We start from the raw sequence: 27,867 nt of genomic DNA, 5'->3' as shown, positions 1-27,867 counted from the left end.
ATAGATGGGAAGGTTATAAAAGGCTATGGTCCGGGTGCAGGTTGATGGGACGAGGCAGATTAATGGTTCAACACTGACTAAATGGGCTGAAGGGCCTGTTTCTGTGCTGTAGTGTTCTATGACTCTATGTGAACCTTAAATGTATGAAGAGATGCCCATGTCATGTTTTTGTGTATCTGGTCAGTTAAAGAATCTGCTCAGCATAATTTCCCGCTGTCTCGGTAAACTGGCCAACATCATCAAAGACTCCACCCGCTCTGGACCCTCTCTCATCTTCCACCACCATCATTGGTTGGTGTCCACATGCAGCGTGCAGTGGCAGCCTCAGGTTTCTCTCGCGATCACAACACCCTGTCGGACATTGAATTTAAGAGCAGGGAGGTCATGCTGCAACTGTACAGGGTACTGGTGAGGCCGCACCTGGAGTACTGTGTGCAGTTCTGGTCTCCTCACTTGAGGAAGGATATACTGGCTTTGGAGGCAGTACAGAGGAGGTTTACCAGGTTGATTCCAGAGGTGAGGGGGTTAAACTATGAGGAGAGATTGAGTCGCCTGGGACAGTACTCGCTGGAATTCAGAAGAATGAGGAGAGATCTCATAGAAACATATAAAGTCATGAAAGGGATAGATAAGATAGAGGCAGGAAAATTGTTTCCACTGGTAGGTGAGACTAAAACTAGGGGACATAGCCTCAAGATTTGAGGGAGTAGATTTAGGATGGAGATGAGGAGGAACTGCTTTTCCCAGAGAGTGGTGAATCTGTGGAATTCTCTGCCTAATGAAGCAATGCAGGTTACCTCAGTAAATATATTTAAGACAAGGTTGGATAGATTTTTGAATGTTGGGGAATTAAGGGTTATGGGGAAAGGGTAGTAGGTGGAGATGAGTCCATTGCCAGATCAACCATGATCTTATTGAATGGCAGGGCAGGCTCAGTGGGATGGATAGCCTACTCCTGCTCCTATTTCTTGTGTTCTTGATTGCCGCAGGTCCATTTCCCTTGTTTGGTGGTGAGACAGGCAAAGAGGCAGCAGTGTAGCCTTGGATGCAGCAGACATCCCACCTCTCTCAGAAGTTCTGGGAGTCTCCTGCATATTGATAGTGGCTCCCTGACACCCGCAAATTATACACAATATCCCGGAAATCGATTTTTTCAGAGTGAGTGAGAGGGAGAGAAAGAGAGAGTGAAAGAGAGAGAGAATGAAAGAGCGCCATGGCAGAGTGTTCCAAAAAAGAAAATATACTTCACCCCAGACTACACTAAAGTGTACCCCTGCCTGATAGGGGTCAAAAATAATGAGTTTTGCTCGCTGCACTGTTTGCAACAGTGCCTTTTTTATTGCCCATGGTGGGTTAAAATGTAAGAGACATGTTGAGGTGAGTTTAACAGGTGTCCTTCGTTCATGAGCATAGCTAACGTTATTTAAACTAGCTGGCTCGCTGCTAAGGAGCTACTCTATTGCAGACATCCCACCTCTCCCGGAAGTTCTGGGAGTCTCTGGCAAATTGATGGTGCTGCCCCCCTGAAATGAGCTTTTGCAGGGTGGGATGTCTGATGTACCGAGAGCTTGGCCTCAAGCTGCCGCAGTGCAGGTGAGGAGGCCGGTGTAGTGTGGCATCCGTGCTCAGTTGGAGTGGCTCTTCCTGCTGATGCTCCCCTCCGATGTTTGAATGATGGCTGGATCGCCAGGAACCATCAATTTGCAGGATGTCGCCCAGGGTCTCCGACTAATAAAATGTGTTTTCTTGCGTGACGATCTTTTCGTTCTCGCTATTTTGAATGCGCGTGTATGTTTTTGTACCTTAGCCCAGAGGAATGCTGTCTTGTTCGGCTGTATCCCTGTCAGGTTTGAATGACAATTAAACTTGATTTGATTTTGATTTGGTATGCTTTCATTATCACCCTACCTGCATTGCTACCTTTTGGGAGAAGGCCATAGACATGTCAACTCCCATTCTGATATGGTCTATCTACGGCCTCCTTTATTGCTATGTTAACATCAAAGATATACTTTATATCAAAAGGACAGGCAGGAAGGCATAGGCAGTGGTGTGGCTCTGTTGGCAGGAGGTGGAATTACGTCTTTAGAAAGCGGTGACATAGAGTCAGAGAAAGTTGAATCTTTGTGGGTGGAGTTAAGAAATTACAAGGGTGAAAAAAACTATTTTGGGAATCTTGTATGGGCCTCCAAATAGTAGCCAAGGTGTGAGGTTGAGATTGCAAAAGGAGCTGGAGAAGGCATGTAATAAGGGTAATGACACAACGGTAATGGAGTCTTCAATATTCAAGGGGATTGGGGAAAATCGGGTTGGTGTGGGATCGCAAGAGAGGGAATTTGTTGAATGCCTATGAGATGGCTTTTTAGAGCAGCTTGTGCTTGAGCCTACTGAGGGAAAGGCCATCTTAGATTGGGTGTTGTATAATAATCCAGATCTCTTTAGGGAGCTTAATGTAAAGGAATCCTTAGGAGACAGTGATCATAATGTGATTGAATTCATACTGCAATTTGAGAGGGAGAAGCATAAGTCGCATGTATCAGTATCACAATGGAATAAAGGGAATGACAGAGACGTGAGAGAGGAGCTTGCCCAGGTGGATTGAAGAATGATACTGGCAGGGATGACAGCAGAGCAGGGATGGCTGAAGTTTCTGGGAATAGTTCACAAGGTGCAGGATAGATGTGTCCCACAGAGGAAGAAGTTCTCAAATGGCAGGGAAGGCAACTGTGGTGACAAAGGAATTTAAGGACTGCTTAAAAGCCAGGGCAAGGGTATACAAGGTAGAAAAAAATGAGTGAGAAGTTAGATAATTGGGAAGCTTTTAAAATCCAACAAAAGCCAACCTAAAAAAAACAACTATAAGAAGGGAAAAGATGAAATCTCAAAGCAGACTAGCCAATAATATTAAGCAGGGACACCCCAGTGTGCCAGAGGACCAAGAGTATCTGGGAGCAAGAGTGAGTACAATTGGTATTACAAAGAAAAATGTGCAAGACAAACTGAAAGGTGGATAAGTCACTGAAGAAATAACAGATGCATTGGTCATGATCTTTCAAGAATCACTTGATTCTGGCATGGTCCCGGAGGACTAGAATGTTGCAAATGTCCTCCACGAAGGCAAAAGAAGGGAAATTATAGGCCAGTTAGCCTAACCTCAGTGGTTGGGAAAGTGTTGGAGTTGATTATTAAGGATGAGGTTTTGGGTACTTGGAGACTAAAGATAAAATCAGTCAGAGTCAGCATGGATTCCGTGAAGGGAAATCTTGCTTGACAAATCTGTTAGAGTTCTTCAAGGAAGTAACAAGCGGGGTGGACGAAGGAGAGGCAGTGGGTGTCACTTACTTCGATTTTCAGAAGGCATTTGATAAGGTGCCACACGAGGCTGCTGAACAAGATAAAATCCTTGTGTTACAGGAAGGATACTAGCATGGATAGAGGAATGACTGACAGGCAGGAGGCAGCGAATGGGAAGAAAAGGGGCCTTTACTAGTTGGCTGTTGGTGATTAGTGGTGTTCCTCGGGTCAGTACTGGGACCGCTACTCTTCATGTTGTTTGTCAATGATTTGGATAATGGAATTGATGGTTCTGTGGCAAAGTTTGGAGATGATATGAAGATAGGTGGAGGGATAGGTAGTGCTGAGGAAGCAATGGGGTTGCAGAAACATAGAAAACCTACGGCACAATACAGGCCCTTCGGCCCACAAAGCTGTGCCCAACATATCCTTACCTTGGAACTACTTAGACTTACCCATAGCCCTCCATTTTTCTAAGCTCCATGTACCTATCCAAAAGTTTCTTAAAAGACCCTGTCATTTCCACCTCCACCACCGCCACTGACAGCCCATTCTACGCACTCACCACTCTCTGTGTCTGACATCTCCTCTGTACCTTCTTCCAAGCACCTTAACACTATGCCCTCTCATGCTAGCCATTTCAGCCCTGGGAAAAAGCCTCTTACTATTCACACGATCAATGCCTCTCATTATCTTATACACCTCTATCAGCTCACCTCTCATCCTCCATCGCTCCAAGGAGAAAAGGCCGAATTCACTCAACCTATTCTCATAAGGCATGCTCCCCAATCCAGGCAACATCCTTGTAAATCTCCTCTGCACCCTTTCTATGGTTTCCATATCCTTCCTGTAGTGAGGCGACCAGAACTGAGCACAGTACTCCAAGTGGGGTCTGACCAGGGTCCTATATAGCTGCAATATTGCCTCTCTGATGAAGGCCAATGCACTGTACACTTTCTTAACCACAGTGTCAACCTGCGTAGCAGCTTTGAACAGAAGGACTTAGACGAATTGGAAGAATGGGCATTAAGGTGGCAGGTGGAGTGCAGTGTTGGGAAATGTATGATATTGCATTTTGGTTAAAGGAACAATGACTGTTATCTAAATGGGGTGAACGTTCAAACAACAGAATCCCCGTGCAAGACTCCCAGGTGGTTAATTTACAAGTTGAGTCTGTGGTACAGAAAGCAAATGCAATGTTAGCATTTATTTCAAGCATATAAAAGCAAGGAGATAATGCTGAGACTTTATAAGATACTAGTCAGGCCGCATTTTGGAATATTGTCAACAGTTTTGGCCCCATATCTCAGAAAGGATGTGTCGTCATTGGAGAGAGACCAGATGAGGTTCATGTGGATTCCAGGAATGAAGGGGTTAACACATGAGCATTTGGCTGCTTTGGGCCTGTACTCACTGTAATTTAGAAGAATGTGGGGGGATCTCATTGAAACCTACTGAGTGTTGAAAGCATTATGGATGTGGAGGATGGTGGATGTGGAGAGGATGTTTTCATATGGTAAGGGTATCTAGAACTCTAGGTCACAGTCTCAAAATTGAGGGGAGGCCTTTCAGAACAGAGGTAAGGAGAAATTTTTTTGGCTAGAGAGTAGTGAATCTATGGAATGTTCTGGCACAGACTGTGGCGGAGGCCAAATCCCTGGATACATTTAAGGAGGGAGTTTCTCATTTCCTGATTGGTCAGGGCATCAAAGGATATGATGAGAAGGCAGGTGTATGGGGTTGAGTGGGGATCTGGGATCGGCCACGATGGAATGTAGAAGCAGACTTGATGGCCTGAATGGCCAAATTCTGCTCCTATGCCTTATGGCTGTATGATGAGGCCACATTCAGGTTGGAAGAGCAACACCTCATATTTCATCTGGCTAGCCTCCAACCTCATGGCATGAACATCGATTTCTCTAACTTCCGGTAATTTCTCTGCCCTCATCTTCTCTCTTTATCCATTCCCATTTCTGGTTCCCGCTCACCCCTTCTCTTCTCCTCACCTACCTGTCAATTTCCTCTGGTTTCCTGCCTCCTTCCTCTTCCACCTATCACCTCCCGACTTCTTACTTCATCCCTCCCCTCTCCCATTCACACACCTTCCCGCTCACCTGTCTCGCCTATCACCTGCCAACTTGTACTCCTTCACCTCCTCCCAACACATTATTCTGGCTTCTTCCCCCTTCCTTTCCAGTTCTGAAGAAGGGTCTCAGCCTGAAACGTTGACTGTTTATACTGTTCCATAGATGGTGTCTGACCTGCTGAGTTCCTCCAACAACATGGTGTGATGCAACACACCATATCCCACTGTAACGCTTACGCGACCAGATGGTGTATGTCTAGGGGAAAATTTGTCCACCCGCCAAACCGCGCCTCCCATATACGTGGATGCTGTGAAATACATGCTAGTACAAGCTCACACACACCATATCAAGCTCACACCCAGTACGTTTACAGAATACACTTTATGAATCTTACTAGAACTAAGTGATTAATAACAATACAATATATATGAAGGGAAAGAAAATAAAGAAAAGGCGCCAAAACTTATCAGAGTTCAGTCAATTTGTGCACATCGTTGGAGCTTAATCATTGACCCTCTGACCCCTTGTCGCTCTCCTCCGACCTCCACAACCCACGCACCTGTGACTACCCTTGGTGATCGACCATCAGTGCCGCACCCGTCCACCTTCTTCGCCATCTTCTTCCCGACTCTCGAAAAGACCGCGCACTCCCAGCTCCCAGACCCACAAGAGAAAATAACATCCAACCCAAATGGTTAACAAACGAATACAATCCCCGTTATCAGCAACTTTAACCCAAACAAGCTTCGAGAATGCTCTGCAAGAAAAACACTCCCTCACCAGTTAGCATAACAAAGAAGCAGTTTTACTTATAACAAAGAAGCCATTTTAATTAACATACGCAGTACACCACCTTAACCACTCCATCAACTCACCATATCCCACCTTAACCACTCCATCAACTCACCATATCCCTCCTTAACCACTCCATCAACTCACCATATGGACCCCGATCCCTCTGTTTCTCCGCACTGCTGAGATTCCTGTCATATAACCATATAACAATTACAGCACTGAAACAGGTCATCTCGGCCCTTCTAGTCCATGCCGAACACTTACTCTCACCTAGTCCCACTGGCCCGCACTCAGCCCATAACCCTCCATTCCTTTCCTGTCCATATACCTATCCAATATTTTTTAAATGACAAAATGGAACCTGCCTTTACCACTTCTACTGGAAGCTCGTTCCACACAGCTATCACTCTCTGAGTAAAGAATTTCCCCCTCGTGTTACCCCTAAACTTTTGCCCCTTAACTCTCAACTCATGTCCTCTTGTTTGAATCTCCCCTACTCTCAATGGAAAAAGCCTATCCATGTCAACTCTATCTATCCCCCTCATAATTGTAAATACCTCTATCAAGTCCCCCCTCAACCTTCTACGCTCCAAAGAATAAAGACCTAACTTGTTCAACCTTTCTCTGTAACTTAGGTGCTGAAACCCAGGTAACATTCTAGAAAATCTCCTCTGTACTCTCTCTATTTTGTTGACATCTTTCCTATAATTCGGTGACCAGAACTGTACACAATTATCATGTCATTAACCCTTCAAGCTTAACGTTGCAAAGTGAATCACTTCACACTTTTCTGGTTGAACTTCATCTGCCACTTGTCAGCCCAGCTCTGCAGACATCACTGTACTGTTGTCACCTACGACAACTTTCTACACTGTCCACAACACCACCAACCTTAGTGACATCTGCAGACTTAATAACCCACCCTTCTAATTTCTCCTCCAAGTCATTTATACAAGTCACGAAGAGCAGAGCTCCCAGAAGAGGCAAAAACAAAATCCAGGCAAAAAAGGAAAAGGAAATACAGACTGTTTTCTGTCAGCCAAGATGACATGAGCCTCGATGCCATTGGAACCGTCCCGAGGTGCCTCTGTTTCCATTTTTTCTGGCACCATTGCACATGTAGAATTTTACAAATGTGGGCACTCGTGGGCAAGCGGCCGGTGACATGGTGGTCAGTGTAACACTGTACAGTCCTGTGATCACTGGTCAGGTTCAATGCCCACTGCTGACTGTAACGCGTGACCACATCGGTGTCCTCCCACATTCCAAAGATGTTCGGGTTAGGGTTACTGAGTTATGGGCATACTATGGTGACACCAGAGGCGTAGCCATACTTGTGGGCTGCCCAGCACCTATCCTTGCAGATCTGATGCAAACAAATCGAGTCACTGTATGTTTCAATGTATGTACGATAAAAAAATCTAATCTCTATCCTCCTCACGTTGGAAAAACTGAAGAGTTGTTTCCCCCTTGATTCATTTTCGAGATATACTTTAGTCTAAATTTAAAGAGACATTGATAAAGCACATCGATACAGAAACTTTGCATCAGAAATTGAGGAAAAAAAACTTTTTAATTACATGGAAGTGGGGTGCTGCCCCACCAGTTAGCCCACACCTGGACACAGACTTCCCATTGTTATATTTTGTAACTCTGGAAATTAACCACAAGAAAAGTGCGGGGGCCCGGGAATATTCGTGCACTTAGCTTCACTAGTGAGGTGCTCACAGAGGACGTGGTAGAGTAACGATGTATGCTATTCACGTATTTCTTACATATAACTCGTAATGAATTGGGTAAACAAAGAATGCTTAATCAATGATATATTTACAATATTACTCAAGGATTACTGAATATTAAATACACTGCATCGGTGTTGATATGGGATCACAGAACTGACTGTGAACACAGACACTCATGATATCACAGACACCACTGGTCTGGTTTGGAGGGGTCACTGCACAGGATCAGAAAAAGCTGCAGGAGGTTGTAATCTCAGCCAGCTCCATCATGGGCACTGGCCTTCAAGTCACTGAAAACACCTTTAAAACGTGATGCCTCAAAAGGCAGCATCCATCATTAAGGACCCCCAGCACCCAGGACATGCCTTCTTCTCATTCTGCCATCAGGGAGAGGTACAGGAGTCACACACTCAATGTTTCAGGAACGTCTTCTTACCCTCCAACGTAGATTTCTGAATGGACAGTGAACCCATGAACACTGACTACCTCGCCATTTATTTTTTTGCTTCTTTCTGCCCTACTTAGTTAATTTAAATATTTATATGCATATTTCGTCTTGTAATTCATAGTTTTTAATGTATTGTACTGTACTGCTGCTATCAAACAACAAATTTTACGACACGTGTCAGTGATAATAAACCTGATTGTGACCTGGACATGGAGGCAGGGACGGTGCTGTCATAGGGTCAGAGAAGTGAACGCAGCGACTCCGTCCTTTGTGTCAGAGAGTCACAGGGACAAGGATGCGTGGACTCCCACTTGATGTCATAGGGTCACAGGTCTGGAGGTAATCATGGGGTCCCAGATCTCCACAAGACCTCAGGGACGTGGACATGGGATAGATAGTAACCTGTGGTGAAGGTCATGGCAATCGAGTGACCACGATTCATTGGTTAATTACAGGAGTTCATCTCTGCCTTTGTTCCATTGCTTTCCCATGACTAGGGAGATCAGGCATATTGACACAATTCCATGGGAACGTCTTATTTCATATAATAAGGTGGTAGTGCTCATCACTAATTACAGCTGAAAGGAATAAATCCCAAAAGATGGGCAGTAAGGCAGTAACATCTCCACCACTAACCCACCCATCCACCACTGCTTAATCACTTCCTGTCAAAGTCACCTTATGTACTTACACTCCTGTGGCTGGCGTCACTTCGTGGACATACAGTCAGTCTGTGGATATAAGCTATCTAATGTATTCATATTTATAGTGTTTATTATTATTATTATTGTGTTATTTATCTTATTGTGCTTTTTTCAGCTCCATCAGATCTGGAGTAACAATTATTTAATTCTCCTTTACACTTGTGTACTGGAAATAACATTAATCTATCTTGAAACTTGACTAAAATCCAGCCAGAGATACAGTATTTATCAATAGTTATAAAAGGATAGTGATCCCACATACAGACTGATTTGTGATCAGTATTATCAACCCACTTCCGTGGTAGTGTCAACAGCGGTTTCTTCTGACGAGGTGGAGAAGAGATGAGCTTCCTGGATCTAACACCATTCCTCATTATGGTCCAGCTGTCCCTCACAGAACTCACAGTCTCCCAACTTCCCGAAGAATCCATTCGATGCCCTCAAGAAACCCATCTAACGTCTCTGCATCAGAGTCCTGTGCCTAATGAAATAAATAATTAGATTGGAGAACAGAGTCGACTGTACTCTTTTCCATAGATGCTGCCTGACCTGCTGAGTTCCTCCAGCATTTTGTGTGTGTGTTGATCGGACTGGAGGAAGCTCTGAGCTCACACACTGTGATAACTCATCCAAAGTCACATCACGCTACACCTAACAGGCCTTCTCAACGTCCAAGTACACAATCGACTGCTTCACTATTATCTTTTCCATGACTCAGACCTACATCGAAACACACAGTGAAATGTGTTGCTTGTTCATGATAGGCTGGGGACAGCTCACACATTCTGGAGTCGACATGTCACACTGACAATGTCCAACACAAACAACAGTAACAAATAACAGCAAAACAAACCCCTTTCCACTCTCGCTCACACATAAACAGCCTCCAACCACAGTACAGACCACATCCAGCCTCCAGTCCTCGGCCCTGCACCCTCAGTCGCAGACATCAGGCCTCCAACCCTCGTGACACACTGACCCAGGGGCTCCAACCCTCCTGACACAATGATCCAGGGGCTCCAACCTTCCTGACACACTGACCCAGGGGCACCAACCCTCCTGACATGTTGACCCAGGGGCTCCAACCCTCCTGACACACTGACCCAGGGGCTCCAACCCTCCTGACACAATGATCCAGGTGCTCCAACCCTCCTGACACAATGATCCAGGGGCTCCAACCCTCCTGACACACTGACCCAGGGGCTCCAAACCTCCTGACACGCTGACCCAGGGGCTCCAACCCTCCTGACACAATGATGCAGGGGCACTAACCCTCTTGACACACTGACCCAGGGGCTCCAACCCTCCTGACACACTGACCCAGGGGCACCAACCCTCCTGACACGCTGACCCAGGGGCTCCAACCCTCCTGACATGCTGACCCAGGGGCTCCAACCGTCCTGACACAATGATCCAGGGGCACCAACCCTCCTGACACAATGACCCAGGGGCTCCAACCCTCCTGACACGCTGATCCAGGGGCTCCAACCCTCCTGACATGCTGACCCAGGGGCTCCAACCCTCCTGACACAATGACCCAGGGGCTCCAACCCTCCTGACACGCTGACCCAGAGGCTCCAACCCTCCTGACACGCTGACCCAGGGGCTCCAACCCTCCTGACACACTGATCCAGGTGCTCCAACCCTCCTGACACGCTGATCCAGGTGCTCCAACCCTCCTGACACACTGACCCAGGGGCACCAACCCTCCTGACACGCTGACCCAGGGGCTCCAACCCTCCTGACACACTGACCCAGAGGCTTCAACCCTCCTGACACGCTGACCCAGGGGCTCCAACCCTCCTGACACACTGACCCAGGGGCTCCAACCGTCCTGACACGCTGACCCAGGGGCTCCAACCCTCCTGACACAATGATCCAGGGGCTCCAACCCTCCTGACACGCTGACCCAGGGGCTCCAACCCTCCTGACACAATGATCCAGGGGCTCCAACCCTCCTGACACACTGACCCAGGGGCTCCAACCGTCCTGACACGCTGACCCAGGGGCTCCAACCCTCCTGACACACTGACCCAGGGGCACCAACCCTCCTGACACGCTGACCCAGGGGCTCCAACCCTCCTGACACGCTGACCCAGGGGCACCAACCCTCCTGACACGCTGACCCAGGGGCTCCAACCCTCCTGACACGCTGACCCAGGGGCTCCAACCCTCCTGACACAATGATCCAGGGGCACCAACCCTCCTGACACACTGACCCAGGGGCTCCAACCCTCCTGACACAATGACCCAGGGGCTCCAACCCTCCTGACACGCTGACCCAGGGCCTCCAACCCTCCTGACACACTGACCCAGGGGCTCCAACCCTCCTGACACAATGACCCAGAGGCTCCAACCCTCCTGACACGTTGACCCAGGGGCTCCAACCCTCCTGACACAATGATCCAGGGGCTCCAACCCTCCTGACACACTGACCCAGGGGCACCAACCCTCCTGACACAATGACCCAGGGGCTCCAACCCTCCTGACACAATGACCCAGGGGCACCAACCCTCCTGACACGCTGACCCAGGGGCACCAACCCTCCTGACACACTGACCCAGGGGCTCCAACCCTCCTGACACAATGATCCAGGGGCTCCAACCCTCCTGACACAAAGATCCAGGAGCTTCAACCTTCCTGACACACTGACCCAGGAATACCAACCCTCCTGACGTGCAAGACTAATTTTCTTGTGGGTAGTCACAGTAAGTACAAAGAAGCACAATGGAATCAATGAAAAACCACACAGACTGACAAACAACCAATGTACAAAAGACAACAAACTGTGCAAATGCAAAAACAAATGAACAAGCAATAAATATTGAGAACATGAGATGAAGAGTCCTTCAAAGTGAGTCCTTTGGCTGTGAGGTCAGTTCAGCGATGGGGTGAGAGTCTCTTTAATGTCCATAATTACTGTATCTGCCCCCATCTGGATCCCGGCAACACATTCCACACGCCCACCACTCTGTACAAAAACCCTACCTATATCACCCACACCTCCCCAATGCTTTCCTTAAAATTATAAGACCACAAAATATGGAAGCAGAATTAGGCCATTTGGCCCATCAAGCCTGCATCGTCCTTCCTTCTCAGCTGATCCAATTTTCCCTTCAGACCCAATCTCCAGCCTTTCCCCATATCCCTCATGCCCTAGTCAATCAAGAATCTTCAGCCTTAAATAGACCATAAGACCATAGATATAGGAGCAGAAGTAGGCCATTCAGCCCGTTGAGTTTGCTCCACCGTTCAATCATGGGCTGATCCAATTCTTCCAGTCATCCCCACTCCCCTGTCTTCTCCCCATACCCTTTGATACCCTGGCTAATCAAGAACCTATCTATCTCTGCCTTAACAGCACACAATGACTTGGCCTCCACAGCCGCTCGTGGCAACAAATTCCACAGATTTGCCACCCTCTGACAAAGTAATTTCTCTGCATCTTTGTTCTCAATGAACGTCCTTCAATACTGAAGTCATGCCCTCTTGTCCTAGACTCCCCTACCATGAGAAATAACTTTGCCATATCTAATCTGTTCATGCCTTTCAATACTCTGAATGTTTCTATGAGATCCCCCCTCATTCTCCTGAACTCCAGGGAATACAGCCCAAAAGCTACCAGATGTTCCTCACATGATAACCCTTTCATTCCTGGAATCATTCTCATGAATCTTCTCTGAACCCTCTCCAAAGTCAGTATATCCTTTCTAAAATAAGGAGTCCAAAACTGCACACAATGCTCCAAGTGTGGTCTCACGAGTGCCTTATAGAGCCTCAAAATCACATCCCTGCTCTTATATTCTATACCTCTAAAAATGCCTGCCAACATTGCATTCACCTTCTGCACCGACTCAACCTGGAGGTTCACCTATAGGGTTTCCTGCACAAGGACTCCCAAGTCCCTTTGCATCTCTGTATTTTGAATTCTCTCCCCATCTAAATAATAGTCTGCCTGTTTATTTCTTCCACAAAAGTGCATGACCATACACTTTCCAACATTGTATTTCATTTGCCACTTCTTTGCCCATTTCCCTAAACTATCTAGGTCTCTCTGCAGGCTCTCTGTTTCCTCAACACTACCCGCTCCTCTACCTATTTTTGTATCATCGGCAAATTCAGCCACAAATCCATTAATCCCATAGTCCCAATCATTGGCATACATTGTAAAAAGCAGCGGTCCCAACACCGACCCCTGTGGAGCTCCACTGGTAACCAGCAGCCAGCCAGAATAGGATCCCTTTGGTCCCACTCTCTGGTTTCTGCCGACCAGCCAATGCCCCACCCATGCTTGTAACTCCAACCCTGCTCACAATACTCCAAAGTGAGGCCTCACCAGTGCTTTATAAAGTTTCAACATTACATCCTTGCTTTTGTAATCTAGTTCTCTTGAAATGAATACAACAACACACACAAAATGCTGGTAGAACACAGCAGGCTAGGCAGCATCTTTAGGGAGAAGCACTTCGACGTTTCGGGCCGAGACGTCGACAGCGCTTCTCCCTATCGATGCTGCCTAGCCTGCTGTGTTCTACCAGCATTTTGTGTGTGTTGTTGTTTGAATTTCCAGCATCTGCAGATTTCCTCGTGTTTGCTCTTGAAATGAATGCTAACATTGCATCTGCCTTCCTCACCACTGACTCAACCTGCAAATTAACCTTTAGGGAATCCTGTACAAGCACTTCCAAGTCCCTTTGTGGCTCAGTATTTTGTATTTTCTCTCCATTTAGAAAATAGTCTACCCTGCAGAACACCACTAATCACCGGCAATGTATATATCCCGTACCTTCTGAATTACTTTGAGAAATTCCAGCCATTGCTGCTCTGCCATCATCACTGCTGGTGTTGTTTTCCAATCAATTCTGGCCAACTCCTCTCTCATGCCTCTAATTCCCTTTACTCCAATGTAATACTGACTTTAGCTTCTCCTTCTCAAATTTCAGGGCACGTGATTATGATTACTTTCCTCTTTTACCTTAAGCTCTCTAATCAATTCTGGTTCATTGCACAACACCCAATGCAGAATAGCTGATTCCCTCACGGGCTATATCTCAAGCTGTTCTAAAAAGCCATCTCGTAGGCAATCTAGAAATTCCACACATTGAAATCCCCCGTGACGATAGTAACATTGCCCTCTTGCCATGCATTTTCTATCTCCCATGGTCATTTGTAGGTCACATTTTCGTATTTGGGGGTCTGTATACAACTCTCATCAGGGTCTTTTTACCCTTGCAGTTCCTTAGCTCTTTCCACTTTCCAACCCAATATCATCTCTTTCTAATGATTTAATTTCATTTTCACCAACAGAACAAAGCTGCCACCTCTGCCTTCCTGCCTGTCCTTTCAATACAATGTGTATCCTTGGATATTAAGCTCCCAGCCATGATCCAGTGACGCCTACATCATACCTGCTGATCTGTAACCGTGCTGCAAGTTCATCTGCCTTATTCCGTACACTGCGCACATTCAAATATAACACCCTGTATTCACCTTTTTCAATTTTGCCCACCTTTTATGTTGCAACTCATCCTGTTGACTGCAATTTTGCCCCATCAACAGCCTCTCCTCATTACACAGTGCCTCTGTTTGTAAACCAGCAACCTCGTCTTCAGCACTGTTATCCACCTTTCCTCTGATGCCTCTTGCATTGAAATCCATGCAGCTCAGAACACTAGTCGCACCATGCTCAACCTTGTGATTCCTGACCTTGTCTGAGGTCTTAGCGACATCTACCTCCACAACCTCTCCAGTAACTGTTCTGGCACTCTGGTTCCCATCCCCCTGCAACTCTAGTTTAACCCCCACCATGCAGCATTAACAAACTTTTTCTCCAGAATATTAGTTCCCCTCCAGTTCAGGTGCAAACCATCCCTTCTGTACAAGTCCCACCTTCCCTGAAAGAGAGCCCAATGATCGAAAAATCTTATGCCCTCCCTCCTACATGCTCTGCCACATATTAAACAGTATAATCTTCCTAGCTCTAGCCTCAGTAGCACGTGGCATGGGTAGCAGTCCTGAGAACACAACCCTGGAGACCCTGCCCTTTAACTTAACACCTAACTCCCTGTTCAGAACCTCATCACTCATCCTGCACATGCCATTGGTACCTACATGGACAACAACCTTTGGCTGTTCACACCTTCATTTAACAATGCTGAGGACTTCATCCAAGATGTCCTGCACCCTGCACCCAGAGGATGACATACCATCCAGGAATCTTGTTCTCTCCCACAGAACCTCCCGTCTGTTCCCCTGACTAATGATCCCCTATCACCACAGCATACCTCTTCTCCCCCTTTCCATTCTTAAGGAGCAAACTCAGTGCCAGAGACCTGACCACTGTGACTTTCCTCTGTTAGGTCATCCCCCTGACAGTATCCAAATGTTATACCTGTTACTGAGGGGGGATAGCCACAGGGGCACACAGCACATTTTAACCCCTTTCTCCTTCCAGACTGTCATCCAGTTCCCTGTGTCCTGCACCTTGGGTGTAACTACCTCTCTATATGTCCTATCTATCACCCCTTCAGCCTCCCGAATGATCCAGAGTTCATCCAGTTCCAGCTCCAACTCCTTTACGTGGATTGTTAGAAGCTGCAGCTGGATGCACTTCTCACAGTTGTGTGCGTCAGGGACACATCCCGCAGGAGGAGTATTTCACTATCCTAGCTGAGCAGATATAAAGGGAAAAGCCTTAACTTTGAGCTTGTCTTTTCTTTACTTTCTCTGACTAAAGCCTCTAGATCACCACTGACAGTCCACTCAGATGATGGCCGCCGCGCTTGCCCCTGCCTTCCTTTAACATGCTCTTGTTAATAAATCACAAATGCAGATTGGTCGCTGGTCAATTACATTCCCGACATCCACTTTGCTGTTCCTTTTTCTACTCGGGCAGTGGACCCGAGTGAAATCTCCTCCTCTCAACCTTCTAAAGTCCGGATTGGTCGCTGGTCAAATCTCTTTTACACCCTCTTGTATTAGCCATTGCCACCTTGGGGAAAAATTCCCTGACTATCCACTCAATCAATGTCTCATACCTTGTACACCTCCATCAAATCATCTCTTGTCCTCCTTCATTCCAAAGAGAAAAGGCCAAGCTCACTCAGCCTATCTTCATAAGATAACTGAATATTTCTAGCTTCTCCCTAATGAAACTTCACCTTGTCAGCGCCTGGATCATCCTTTGTTGAATTCTGAAATTTCCCAATCCTTAGACATACTGTGTTATTGAAACATTATAAGCTTTTTTCCAGTAATCTAATACTATCCTTAGCTTCTCTCGATAGGCCTGGACCACAATTCCTGTTAGTCTTTGGCTTAAAGGGATATAAATGATCTGTAAAGTAGATTTTAGTTCATGACTTCTTTGAAAGGAAGCCATTGTTTTTCACTGTTATACAGTACATCTTCATGGAGATTTCCCAACTCACAGTGTTCTTACTCTGGTTTCCTCATAGTTACGACCTTGTTTGAGTTGAACTAAATCACTTTAAATCTTTATATCAAATTCTGTCTTTCCACGATCACTGTTCCCTACAGGCCTATTATCTTGGCCAGATACACGCCTGGCCCAAAAAACATTTTCTCATGAGGCTACCTGTTCTTTTAGTTCATTGATTACACTAGGGCACCAGTACTGGAGGAAAATATTATCTCTCTCTCTGTCTCCCTCTCGCTATCCAACTCTCTCTCTCATACATACTCCATCTCTCTCTCTCAAGCACACACACATAAACTGTCTCAGTTTCCCTCTATCAATCTCTCTCTCTCTCACACACACACACACACACACACACACACATTGTCTCCCTCTCTCTATCCATCTCACTCTCTCTCAAGCACACTCACATAAACTCTCAGTTTCCCTCTATCCATCCCTCTCTCTCTCTCACACACACACAGTCTCCCTCTCTCTATCCATCTCACTCTCTGTCTCATGCACACACACACATAAACTGTCTCAGTTTCCCTCTATCTATCCCTCTCTCTCACACACACACACACACACGCACACACACTGTCTCCCTCTCTCTATCCATCTCACTTTCTCCCTCACACACACAAATTGTCTGACTCAGTCTCCTTCTCTCTATCCATCTCACTCTCTCTCTCACACACAAACTGTCTGTCTCAGTCTCCCTGTCCATCCATCTCTCTCTCACTCTCTCTCTCACACACAGAAATTGTCTCTCTATCTCGTTTGCTCTTTTCTTGCTGCTGCCATCTTGTAGAAGGTACAGGAGCCTCAGGACTTGCACCACCAGCTTCAAGAACAGTTACCACCACTCCACCATCAGGCTCTTGTACAAAAGGTGATTCAGTTTCTGGTGTTCCTACAACCAATAGTTTCACCTTAAGGATTCTTTATCTTGTTATTTCATACTCACGTTGTTTATTGCTATTTATTTATATTTGCATTTGCACAGTTTGTTGCCTTCAATGCTCCTATCCTTTCATTGATCCTGTTTACAGTTACTATTCTATAGATCTGCTGAGTGTGCCTGCAGGAGAAAGAATCTCCAGGTTGTACGTGGTGACATGCAGTATATGTATTCTGATAATAAACTTAGGCTGGACTTTAAACTCCCAGTCTCAGACTGACAGTTCTAAAAGCAATTACTACTGTTACAAGGTTTCCATCCTCTCCATGACAGGTTGTCTTAGTCATGGAGCAACACAGACCGACTGAGATAGTGTGTGTGTGTGTGAGAAGAAGAAGGTACTTGGGAAACCGAATGGTCTGAAGGTGGATAAGTCACCTGGACCAGATGGTGCACAGCCTAGAGTTCTGAAAGAGGTGGCTGAAGAGATCATGCAAGCATTACTAATGATCATTCAAGAATCACTAGATTCAGAGGACCAGAAAATTGCAGATGTCACTCCACTCTTTAAGAAAGGAGAGAGCAGAAAAAAGGAAAGAATAGGCCAGTTAGCCTGACTTTAAGGTTGGGAAGATGTTGGAATCCATTATTAAGGTTGAGGTTCCAGGGTACTTGGAAGCACATGACAAAGCAGGCTGAAGTCTGCATGGCTCTCGAAAGGAGAAATCTTGCCTGATAAATCTGCTGGAACTCTTTGAGGAAATAACAGGCAAGATAGACCACAGACTCAGTGGACATTATTTATTTGGATTTTCAAAAGGCCTTTGACAAGGTGCCACACACGAGGCTGCCCAACAAGATAAGAGCCCATGGAATTACAGGAAAGTTACTAGCAGGGGTAGATCAGCTGACTGTCAAAGGGCAAAGGGACCCGTTTCTGGTTGGCGGCTGGGGACTAGCTGTGTTCTGTAGGGGTTGGTGCTGGGACCACTTCTTTTCACATTGTATATCAATGATTTGGACGATGGGATTAATGGCTTCGTGGCCCAGCTTGATGATACAAAGACAGACGGAGGGGCAAGTAGTGTTGAGATAGCAGGGAGTCGGCAGAAGGATTAAGGCAGATTGGGAGAATGAGCAAAGAAGTGGCAGATGGTATGATCATACACTTAAAAATAAAAATCTGCACTTACTAGCCAAGGCACTTCAAGTTGGGATAACCGTAACTGGTGAGATACGTAAACACAGGGTATCCGTTGGACGTCAGGTCGCGAAACACAGCACAATACAAGGATTGGGCGGCCTGGGGGACCAAGAGCTGGATTGATCATTGCCTGGAGCTGGAGAATTTCCTCTCCACGATTGTGCTCTGAGGGAAAGAGTACGAGTTAAATTTCAGAACATTATGCCTTTTACATTCTTACACAAAGGAAGCTCAGGAAAAATCGGCAGGCCCGGACATATTCTAATTCCATCAGAGTGCCAAGCTGATCTGCTCTCCGGGATTTAGCTCAGCAAGCAATTTAATACAGAGCCATTCCGTCTCAGTAAGGATGCCTTCAGCCACAATAGAGGGACTTCAACACTGCTGGGACCTCAGAATCTGGTTCATTGTCATTGGCAAGAGAAAATCTGCAGACGCTGGAAATCAAAGTAATGCACACAAAATGCTGGAGGGACTCAGCAAGACCGGCAGCAACTGTGGAAAAGAGTAAACAGTCGATGTCTTGGGCCAAGACCCTTCATCAGGATTCAGTCATTACTCATTAGTCCTGATGAAGGGTCTTGGATGAAATGTCGACTGTTTATTCACTTCCGCAGATGCTGCCTGGCCTGCAGAATGTCTCCAGCATTTTGTGTGCTTTATTTTTTCACTGACTTAGGATGATGTGAAATTTATTGACTTCCAACAGCGACACGGTGCCAAGACATAATATTACCATAAAATACAAAAATATATTTGTAACACTGTTTTTAGAGAGTTGTGGGTGTGTGGAATACTGTGCCATGAGAGGTGCTAGAGGCAAATTTACTCAGGACATTTAAGAAACTCTGAAATAGGCACATGGATGATGGAAAAGTGGAGGGCTCTGTGGGAGGGAAGGGTTAGATTGAGCTTAGATTACAAGTTCAACACAATATGATGGGCCCAAGGGCCTGTACTCTACTGTCATAAGAACATAAGAAATAGGAGCAGGAGTAGGCCATCCAGCCCATCGAGCCTGCCCCACCATTCAATAAGATTATGGCTGATCTGTCTGTAAACTCAGCTCCATCTACCTGCCTTTTCCCCATAACCCTTAATCTCCTTACTATGTAAAAATCTATCCAACTGTTTCTTAAATATATTTAGTGAAGAAGCCTTAACTGCTTCCCAGGGCAGAGAATTCCTCATCTCCGTCCTAAACCTTCTCCCTTGAATCTTGAAGCAATGTCCCTTAGTTCTAGTCTCACCTACCAATGGAAACAACTTTCCTACTTCTATCTTACGTTCTATACAATCCAGCATCTACAGAATCTCTTGTGTTTATGTAATGTTTGATATTCTATGTTAAATAAATAGTGTTAAAAAAAGCTGGATTAACAAGGCGGTGTTCATGGGCCATTCAGAAATATGAAGGTGAGGGGGGAGAAGCTGTTTCTGAACGTGCATCTTCTAAGTTTCTGTATGTCCTCGCTGGTGGAAGAGAACCTGTCCTGGATGGTGAGGGTTCTTAGTGACGGATGTCACCTCCTTGAAGATGTCCTCAATGGTGGGGAGGGTTGTGCCGACGATGGAGGTACAAGTGTAACATGAAGACCCTCCAGTGTGGCATGTGATTAATATAAGGCTCAGAATGGTGTGAACCATGACGTTGAATCCTGACGGAAGCAATTAGCACAACTCCCCCTGATGTCCAACAACGTTAACTGACTCAGATGGGCAGTACCACGCAAAGGTCTTGGGCACATATACGTACATATCTAGGGTGCCTAAGACTTTTGCTCAGCACTGTAATAATTTTATGTATTGCACTGTACTGCTGCCACAAAAAAACTAATTTCTTGATGTATGTGAGTGACGGTAAATCTGATTCTGATATGGGTCTCTATCATGGATTGAGAGTGGAAAGGGGGAAGGAGAAGGGAATCATAGTTGGGAAAGGGGGAAGAGAGAAGCGAGAAGATTTGTATTGGAGGTTAACTCTGTACCTAACCCATTACGCATTTGGTTTGAGAGCATCCGATGAGACATTGTGGAGGGAAGTATACTTGTCTAAGTTATCCTGCCCTGGAAGCCCTTGAAGACCAGAGGTAGAGGCCTTAAGGTCAAGTCTGTGAGTCCAAGCCAAGGACTGGATTCTTGGGGTTGGAGGCCTGTCTGTGTGTGAGAGAGGGGTCTGGTTGGTGGGAGGGTGGCAGCTGGGCTTGTTTTGTTCTGTTGAACATTATGGGCATGCTCCATTGGTGCCGCAATGTACGGTGACTTGCGGGCTGCCCTCAGCGTGTCCTTGGGTGTGTTGGTTGTTAATGCAGACGATGCATTTTACTGTACGTGTACACGAGATAAATGATAAATCGGAATCGGAATCCTGGTGGCCATGGGATAATACTGAGAAAGGGTCTCGGCCTGAAACATCGTCTCTCTATTCCTCTCCATAGATGCTGCCTGACCAGCTGAGATTCTCCATTTTGTGTGTGTTGCTCTGGATTTCCAGCATCCGCACACTCTCTTGTGTCTATGATTTTCCGCACTGTCCCCGACCCACTGAGAGATTTTATTGGAACAGTGCTTTACTTTGCATTAATACAGGGAAGGTGGGATGCATGTTTAAACTACCAGGTATTAAATTCATATGAGTGCAGAACTATCCATAAAATTGGTTATGTCTTGCTACTACTGCAAGATATGAGAAATATTCACTTTTTTTTTCTGACACTAAAATTCCATCGCCTTCGGTAACAGGATGAAAGTATGGGACACACTAACCTCTCTCCACTTCAGCGTTTGCCACGTAGATGAAGCCATCCACTAGCCTGCACACCTGCTGGACCTGAGGGATGATGCTATAAAAAGTCCCCCTCTGCCGGGCACTCTCTCCGTCACGTTGGTCCACATCAGCAAGCTCTTGTTGCACAAACAGTTTATTAACAGCTGTGTTTTCTGCTCTCCGCGCGCTTTCTCTTTCCTTCCTGAAAAAGGGATGGTGATCCTGCAGACACTAGTATTACATAAACAGTTCTTGGAAAGAGCAGGTCTACTCCCACATTACAAAGATTTGCAGGTCAGTAGGTTAATTGGGCATTTGGGTGTAATTGAGAGTTGCAGGCTTGTGGGGCCAGAAGGGCCTGTTACTGTGCTGTACCTCTCAATAGATAGATAGATAGATACTTTATTCATCCCCATGGGGAAATTCAACTTTTTTTCCAATGTCCCATACACTTGTTGTAGCAAAACTAATTACATACAATACTTAACTCAGTAAAAAAATATGATATGCATCTAAATCACTATCTCAAAAAGCATTAATAAAAGTTCTTAAGTCCTGGCGATAAATAATAATAATAATAATAATAATAAATAATAAATAATAATATTCTGCAGTGAAGAGACTCAGAGCGTTGGCTATTGGCTGCTTGCTAGCCTGAGTCTGCTCTCCCACCACGAGTCACTAGGAATATGTGAACTAAGAGAGGAACATCTTTAAAAGGCAGTGCCTCGAGAAGCAGAATCCCTCAATAAAGACCCTCACCATCCGCAACACGCCCTCTTCACATTACTACCATCAGAGATGACACACACTCAACGTTACCGGGAACAGCTTCTTCCTCTCCGCCATCGAATTTCTGAATGGACAACAAACCCAAGAATGCTACCTCGCTATTGGCCTCTTTTTGCACTATTTATTTGTTCTTAAGATATTTCTTATTATATTTGATTGTACTGCAACAGCATATTTCATGAAATACGTCAGTGAAAGCAAACCCGATTCTGAATCAGAATGGGGCTTTCAGTACAATCGGGGCTTATCTAAGTGTAACGTTGACTCCACACTCCTGACTACCCCCAGCCACTTTCCAGCTCCCTCCTTATGTAATTCTACTTTAAAAATACTCACTGTCTGCTTCTGCTACTCTTTGATGGAGAGAGATCCAACAACTCACAGTCTTCTAAAAGAAAAACAACACTTAATCTCTCTCCGGGGCACAGCTGCTTATTTTTAATGAGTAGCTCCTAATTCTGGATTTCCTGGAAGAGGAATCATCTTCTCCACATGCATGCTCTAAAGACCCTTGCAGTTACATATTTCATCCAAGTTGCTCCTGGTGCTTCTCAATGCCACCAGATGCAATCTGGACTATGCAACTCTCGTCTTCAGGAAACCTGCCCATTCTCGGTGCCAGTCTCTGAATTGCTTTCAATGCAATAACTTCTCCCAGTGGGGCATAGGCCATTGATAAGCCTCCCCTCTCTATTGTCCTCTGTTCTGAGCCAGTTTCTCAAGGGTGCACCACGAGTATTCCCATTGTAAAATTTCGGCCTCAACATCTCTCCTCCTTGTGTTCTTCAGACATCCGTTTGTCTTCTTTCTTTGGGGATTCCATATTAATCCCTGCCTGGTGATGTTGTCGATTGGCTTTCTCAAGGTGTGGCCAATCTACCTCCATTTCCATTTGCGTGTTTGCATCTCCATGGACTCCTGGTTGGTGTTTCCCCCACGGTGTCTGGTTGGTTACTTTGTCAGTCTATCTGATGTTTAGGATCCTTCCTAGGTCACTGGTCGATGAAAGCCTGCAATTTTTGTCGTGTCTTAATGCATTAACATTCTTCCTTCAATACGGAGGCCAAACCTGTACAGAGTGCTCCTGATATGGTCCTATAAACTGTAACTAAACTATAACCTACCTCCCTGCTTTTGTATTTCAGCAATAAACCTGATCTCCAACAGAACCGATGGTTGCAACCAGAATCTGCATCCATCATGTCCAAAAGTCGTTAAAAGGGCTCTCAGTCACAGGCGATTTCAAAAAGGCCTGTCAAGCACCTACTAGGATATGCACTATGTATCTGATGCACTTTATATACTGGAATAAAGTGACACTAAGCTCAATCTGGCATGAAACATGTTAAAAGGTTAGCTTTGTCACATTTATCCAAAACACACAGTGAAATGTGTTGTTTGCATCAACAATCAACACAGTTTGAGGATGCGCTGGGGGCAGCCCGCAAGTATCACCACAATTCTAACACCAACATAGCAAGTCCACAACTCACCAACCCTAACCCTTGGACTGTGAGAGGAAACCGGTCACAGGGAGAAGGTACAAACTCCTTACAGACAGCGGCGGGGAATCGAACCCTGGAACCAAAGGGGATCACCTGAGTGAATCGTGTTCCTGAGTCCTGAGCCCATGCCAGTGAACAACAAGTTACTACTCACCAGGTTGTTGAAAATAAAGTCAGGATGTTGAACTTGAGTTCTTTGTTGAAAAAGAAGCTGATTCCCGAGCCAATTCCTGCAATAGGAAACATCACAGCTAGGAGAGCAATTCTGCCCAGCGGAGTTGATCACGGGTTCTGATGGTGCAGGCATGAAGTGAATAGAAAACCCCTTCCTACTCTCTCCTTCATCCCTGCATCTTCCTCTAATGATCGAATCAGCCTTCTCGGTTAAGATTCAGTAGTCATGGCGTGCATCATGATGTTGTCAGTAATGGTACGATATCGTACGGAAGGGCAGTTCTACGATACCCAAGCACTCCATGGCAGAGATGGATTGATTTAGATGCAGAGAAAGATCCCTCTACGATGGCCCTTTAAATACAGCCAGGATCCCCGGAATGAAAGGGTTAAAGTACGAGGAGTGTTTGATGGCTCAGGGCTGTGCTGTGGGCAGCCAGCAAGTGTTGCCACACCTTCCAATACCAAAAAAGAATGCTCACAATGAAACAGACAGCGGCTGACTCGAGGGACTTACCATCAATCTGCCTCTGTGGTAAGCCTGCCACAGGCAGCAGCCTTGGCGAGTTCATCATCTTTGTAACCAGTGAGGTATCTAGCTGCTCCAAACCAGGTCCGAACATGGCAAAGCGAGGTTCTGCCTGGGACACCAGGGAGTAGAAGAAGGAGGTCACGGAGCTGTAGACTGGGTTTCTCACTTTCCAGTGCTTTCTGCCCTCGGGACAGCTCCTTATGTACCTACAAACAAAAACCCTTCCTGTTAACTGTTGCTGCCATCTCTCACGGTATCTGCACTTCAGGTGTAAAGACCAGACAAGAAGACTGGCACATTGAAAAGCGAAAGGGGTGACAGATGGATTTTTGTAGCTGATGTATTGCGGAAGGCAGGATCAGGAGGAATAATTCAGATCACAACATACTCAAGGACCAATGACCTCAATACTATTAACTACCTGTCTGTTTATTCAGTATGTAGTTGCACACTTTGTCTTCTTTTGCACCTTGTGTGTGTTTTTCATTGATCCCAATGCATTTCTTTGAATCTACTGTCAACATCAGCAGGAAATGAAACACAGGAGAGGATATGGTGACAATTACATATTTTGTGAACAAATTTACTTTAAACTCTATCAGATATGAACACAGAGGCTGAACTCTATCCTGGCTTCAATAAGGTTCCACAAGAAAAAACAAACTCAAATATGAGCCATATCTGAGGCTTTTGAAGGACGATGTTTCACAATTCCACACTCTGCTCGAGCAACTGCTTCACAACATCCCTGTTCCAGGATTCACAATAAGGAAAGGTTTTTGCCCCAAAAACAGTGACACAAAATACCTCAAAAGATCCTAAAAATAAAAAACACATGGCCCTTAAATGCTTGTGAGACTACAAGCCCAGAATGTATAATTATATAAACATCAGGTACCCTGCAACACACCCGGAACATCAGGAAACCTACAACACACCCAGAACATCAGAAAATCTACAACACACCCAGAACATCAGGTATCTTAAAGCACACCCAGAAGAACAGGTATCCTACAGCACACCCAGAACATCAGGTATCCTACATCACACACAGAACATCAGGTATCCTACATCACACACAGAACATCAGGTATCCTACAACACACCCAGAACATCAGGTACACAGACATCACACCCAGAACATCAGGTACACAGACATCACACCCAGAACATCAGGTATCCTACAACACACCCAGAACATCAGGTACACAGACATCACACCCAGAACATCAGGTACACAGACATCACACCCAGAACATCAGGTATCCTACAACACACCCAGAACATCAGGTATCCTACAACACACCCAGAACATCAGGTACACAGACATCACACCCAGAACATCAGGTATCCTACAACACACCCAGAACATCAGGTACACAGACATCACACCCAGAACATCAGGTATCCTACAACACACCCAGAACATCAGGTACACAGACATCACACAGACACAGACAGATGCCTTGTGCAGGAAGGCACAGAGTCAACTGTACTTCCTTAGAAGGTTGGCGTCATTCAATGTCTGCAGTGAGATGCTGAAGATGTTCTATAGGTCAGTTGTTGAGAGCGCCCTCTTCTTTGTGGTGGCGTGTTGGGGAGGAAGCATTAAGAAGAAGGACGCCTCACGTCTTAATAAGCTGATAAGGAAGGCGGGCTCTGTCGTGGGCAAAGTACTGGAGAGTTTAACATCGGTAGCTGAGCGAAGGGCGCTGAGTAGGCTACGGTCAATTATGGAAAACCCTGAACATCCTCTACATAGCACCATCCAGAGACAGAGAAGCAGTTTCAGCGACAGGTTACTGTCGATGCAATGCTCCTCAGACAGGATGAAGAGGTCAATACTCCCCAATGCCATTAGGCTTTACAATTCAACTGCCAGGACTTAAGAACTTTTTTTTTAAAGCTATTATTAATGCTTTTTGAGTTAGTGATTTAGATGCATATCATATTATTACTGAGTTAAGTATTGTATGTAATGAGTTTTTGCTACAACAAGTGTATGGGACATTGGAAAAAATGTTGAATTTCCCCATGGGGATGAATAAAGTATCTATCTATCTATCTATCTATCACACCCAGAACATCAGGTACACAGACATCACACCCAGAACATCAGGTATCCTACAACACACCCAGAACATCAGGTACACAGACATCACACCCAGAACATCAGGTATCCTACAACACACCCAGAACATCAGGTACACAGACATCACACCCAGAACATCAGGTATCCTACAACACACCCAGAACATCAGGTACACAGACATCACACCCAGAACATCAGGTATCCTACAACACACCCAGAACATCAGGTACACAGACATCACACCCAGAACATCAGGTATCCTACAACACACCCAGAACATCAGGTATACTACAACACACCCAGAACATCAGGTATCCTACAACAAACCCAGAACATCAGGTATCCTACAGCACACACAGAACATCAGGTATCCTACATCACACCCAGAACATCAGGTATCCTACATCACACCCAGAACATCAGGTATCCTACAACACACCCAGAACATCAGGTATCCTACATCACACCCAGAACATCAGGTATCCTACATCACACCCAGAACATCAGGTATCCTACAGCACACGCAGAACATCAGGTATCCTACATCACACCCAGAACATCAGGTATCCTACAACACACCCAGAACATCAGGTATCCTACATCACACCCAGAACATCAGGAATTTAACAACACACCCAGAACATCAGGAATTTAACAACACACCCAGAACATCAGGAATTTAACAACACACCCAGAACATCAGGTATTCTACAACACACCCAGAACATCAGGTATCCTACAACACACCCAGAACATCCGGTATTCTACAACACACCCAGAACATCAGGTATCCTACAACACACCCAGAACATCAGGTATCCTAAATCACACCCAGAACATCAGGAAGCCTACAACACACCCAGAACATCAGGTATCCTACATCACACCCAGAACATCAGGTATCCTACATCACACCCAGAACATCAGGTATCCTACATCACACCCAGAACATCAGGAAACCCAGTTCACACCCAGAACATCAGGTATCCTACAACACACCCAGAACATCAGGAATCCTACATCACACCCAGAACATCAGGTACACAGACAGCACACCCAGAACATCAGGTACACAGACATCACACCCAGAACATCAGGTATCCTACAACACACCCAGCACATCAGGTACACAGACATCACACCCAGAACATCAGGTATCCTACAACACACCCAGAACATCAGGAAACCTACAACACACCCAGAACATCAGATATCCTACATCACACCCAGAACATCAGGTATCCTACAACACACCCAGAACATCAGGAAAACTACAACACACCCAGAACATCAGGTATCCTACATCACACCCAGAACATCAGGTATCCTACATCACACCCAGAACATCAGGTATCCTACAACACACCCAGAACATCAGGAAACCCAGATCAGGATACCTAGAACATCAGG

At 45.7% G+C, this 27,867-nt stretch overlaps 1 protein-coding gene across 2 annotated transcripts in view; it reads right to left on the bottom strand.

The window, feature by feature from the left end:
• Positions 1-5,743: 5,743 nt before the first annotated feature.
• Positions 5,744-27,867, bottom strand: part of fbxo4 (F-box protein 4) — a 77,954-nt gene continuing 55,830 nt past the window's right edge. For both annotated transcript variants that reach the window (XM_073047994.1, XM_073047993.1), the window contains 5 exons: positions 24,351-24,571; positions 23,814-23,889; positions 21,362-21,564; positions 18,585-18,760; positions 5,744-9,551 (listed from right to left, as the gene is read on the bottom strand). In XM_073047994.1, the coding sequence (XP_072904095.1) occupies positions 9,471-9,551; positions 18,585-18,760; positions 21,362-21,564; positions 23,814-23,889; positions 24,351-24,571 (757 nt within the window). In that variant the 3' untranslated portion in view covers positions 5,744-9,470. The remainder of the gene's footprint in view (positions 9,552-18,584; positions 18,761-21,361; positions 21,565-23,813; positions 23,890-24,350; positions 24,572-27,867) is intronic.

Source organism: Hemitrygon akajei, chromosome 6 (genome assembly GCF_048418815.1).
Source record: "Hemitrygon akajei chromosome 6, sHemAka1.3, whole genome shotgun sequence".
Taxonomy (NCBI): Eukaryota; Metazoa; Chordata; class Chondrichthyes; order Myliobatiformes; family Dasyatidae; genus Hemitrygon; species Hemitrygon akajei.
Note: the sequence above shows the minus strand (reverse complement) of the source record. Positions and strands in the feature narration are given on the sequence as shown.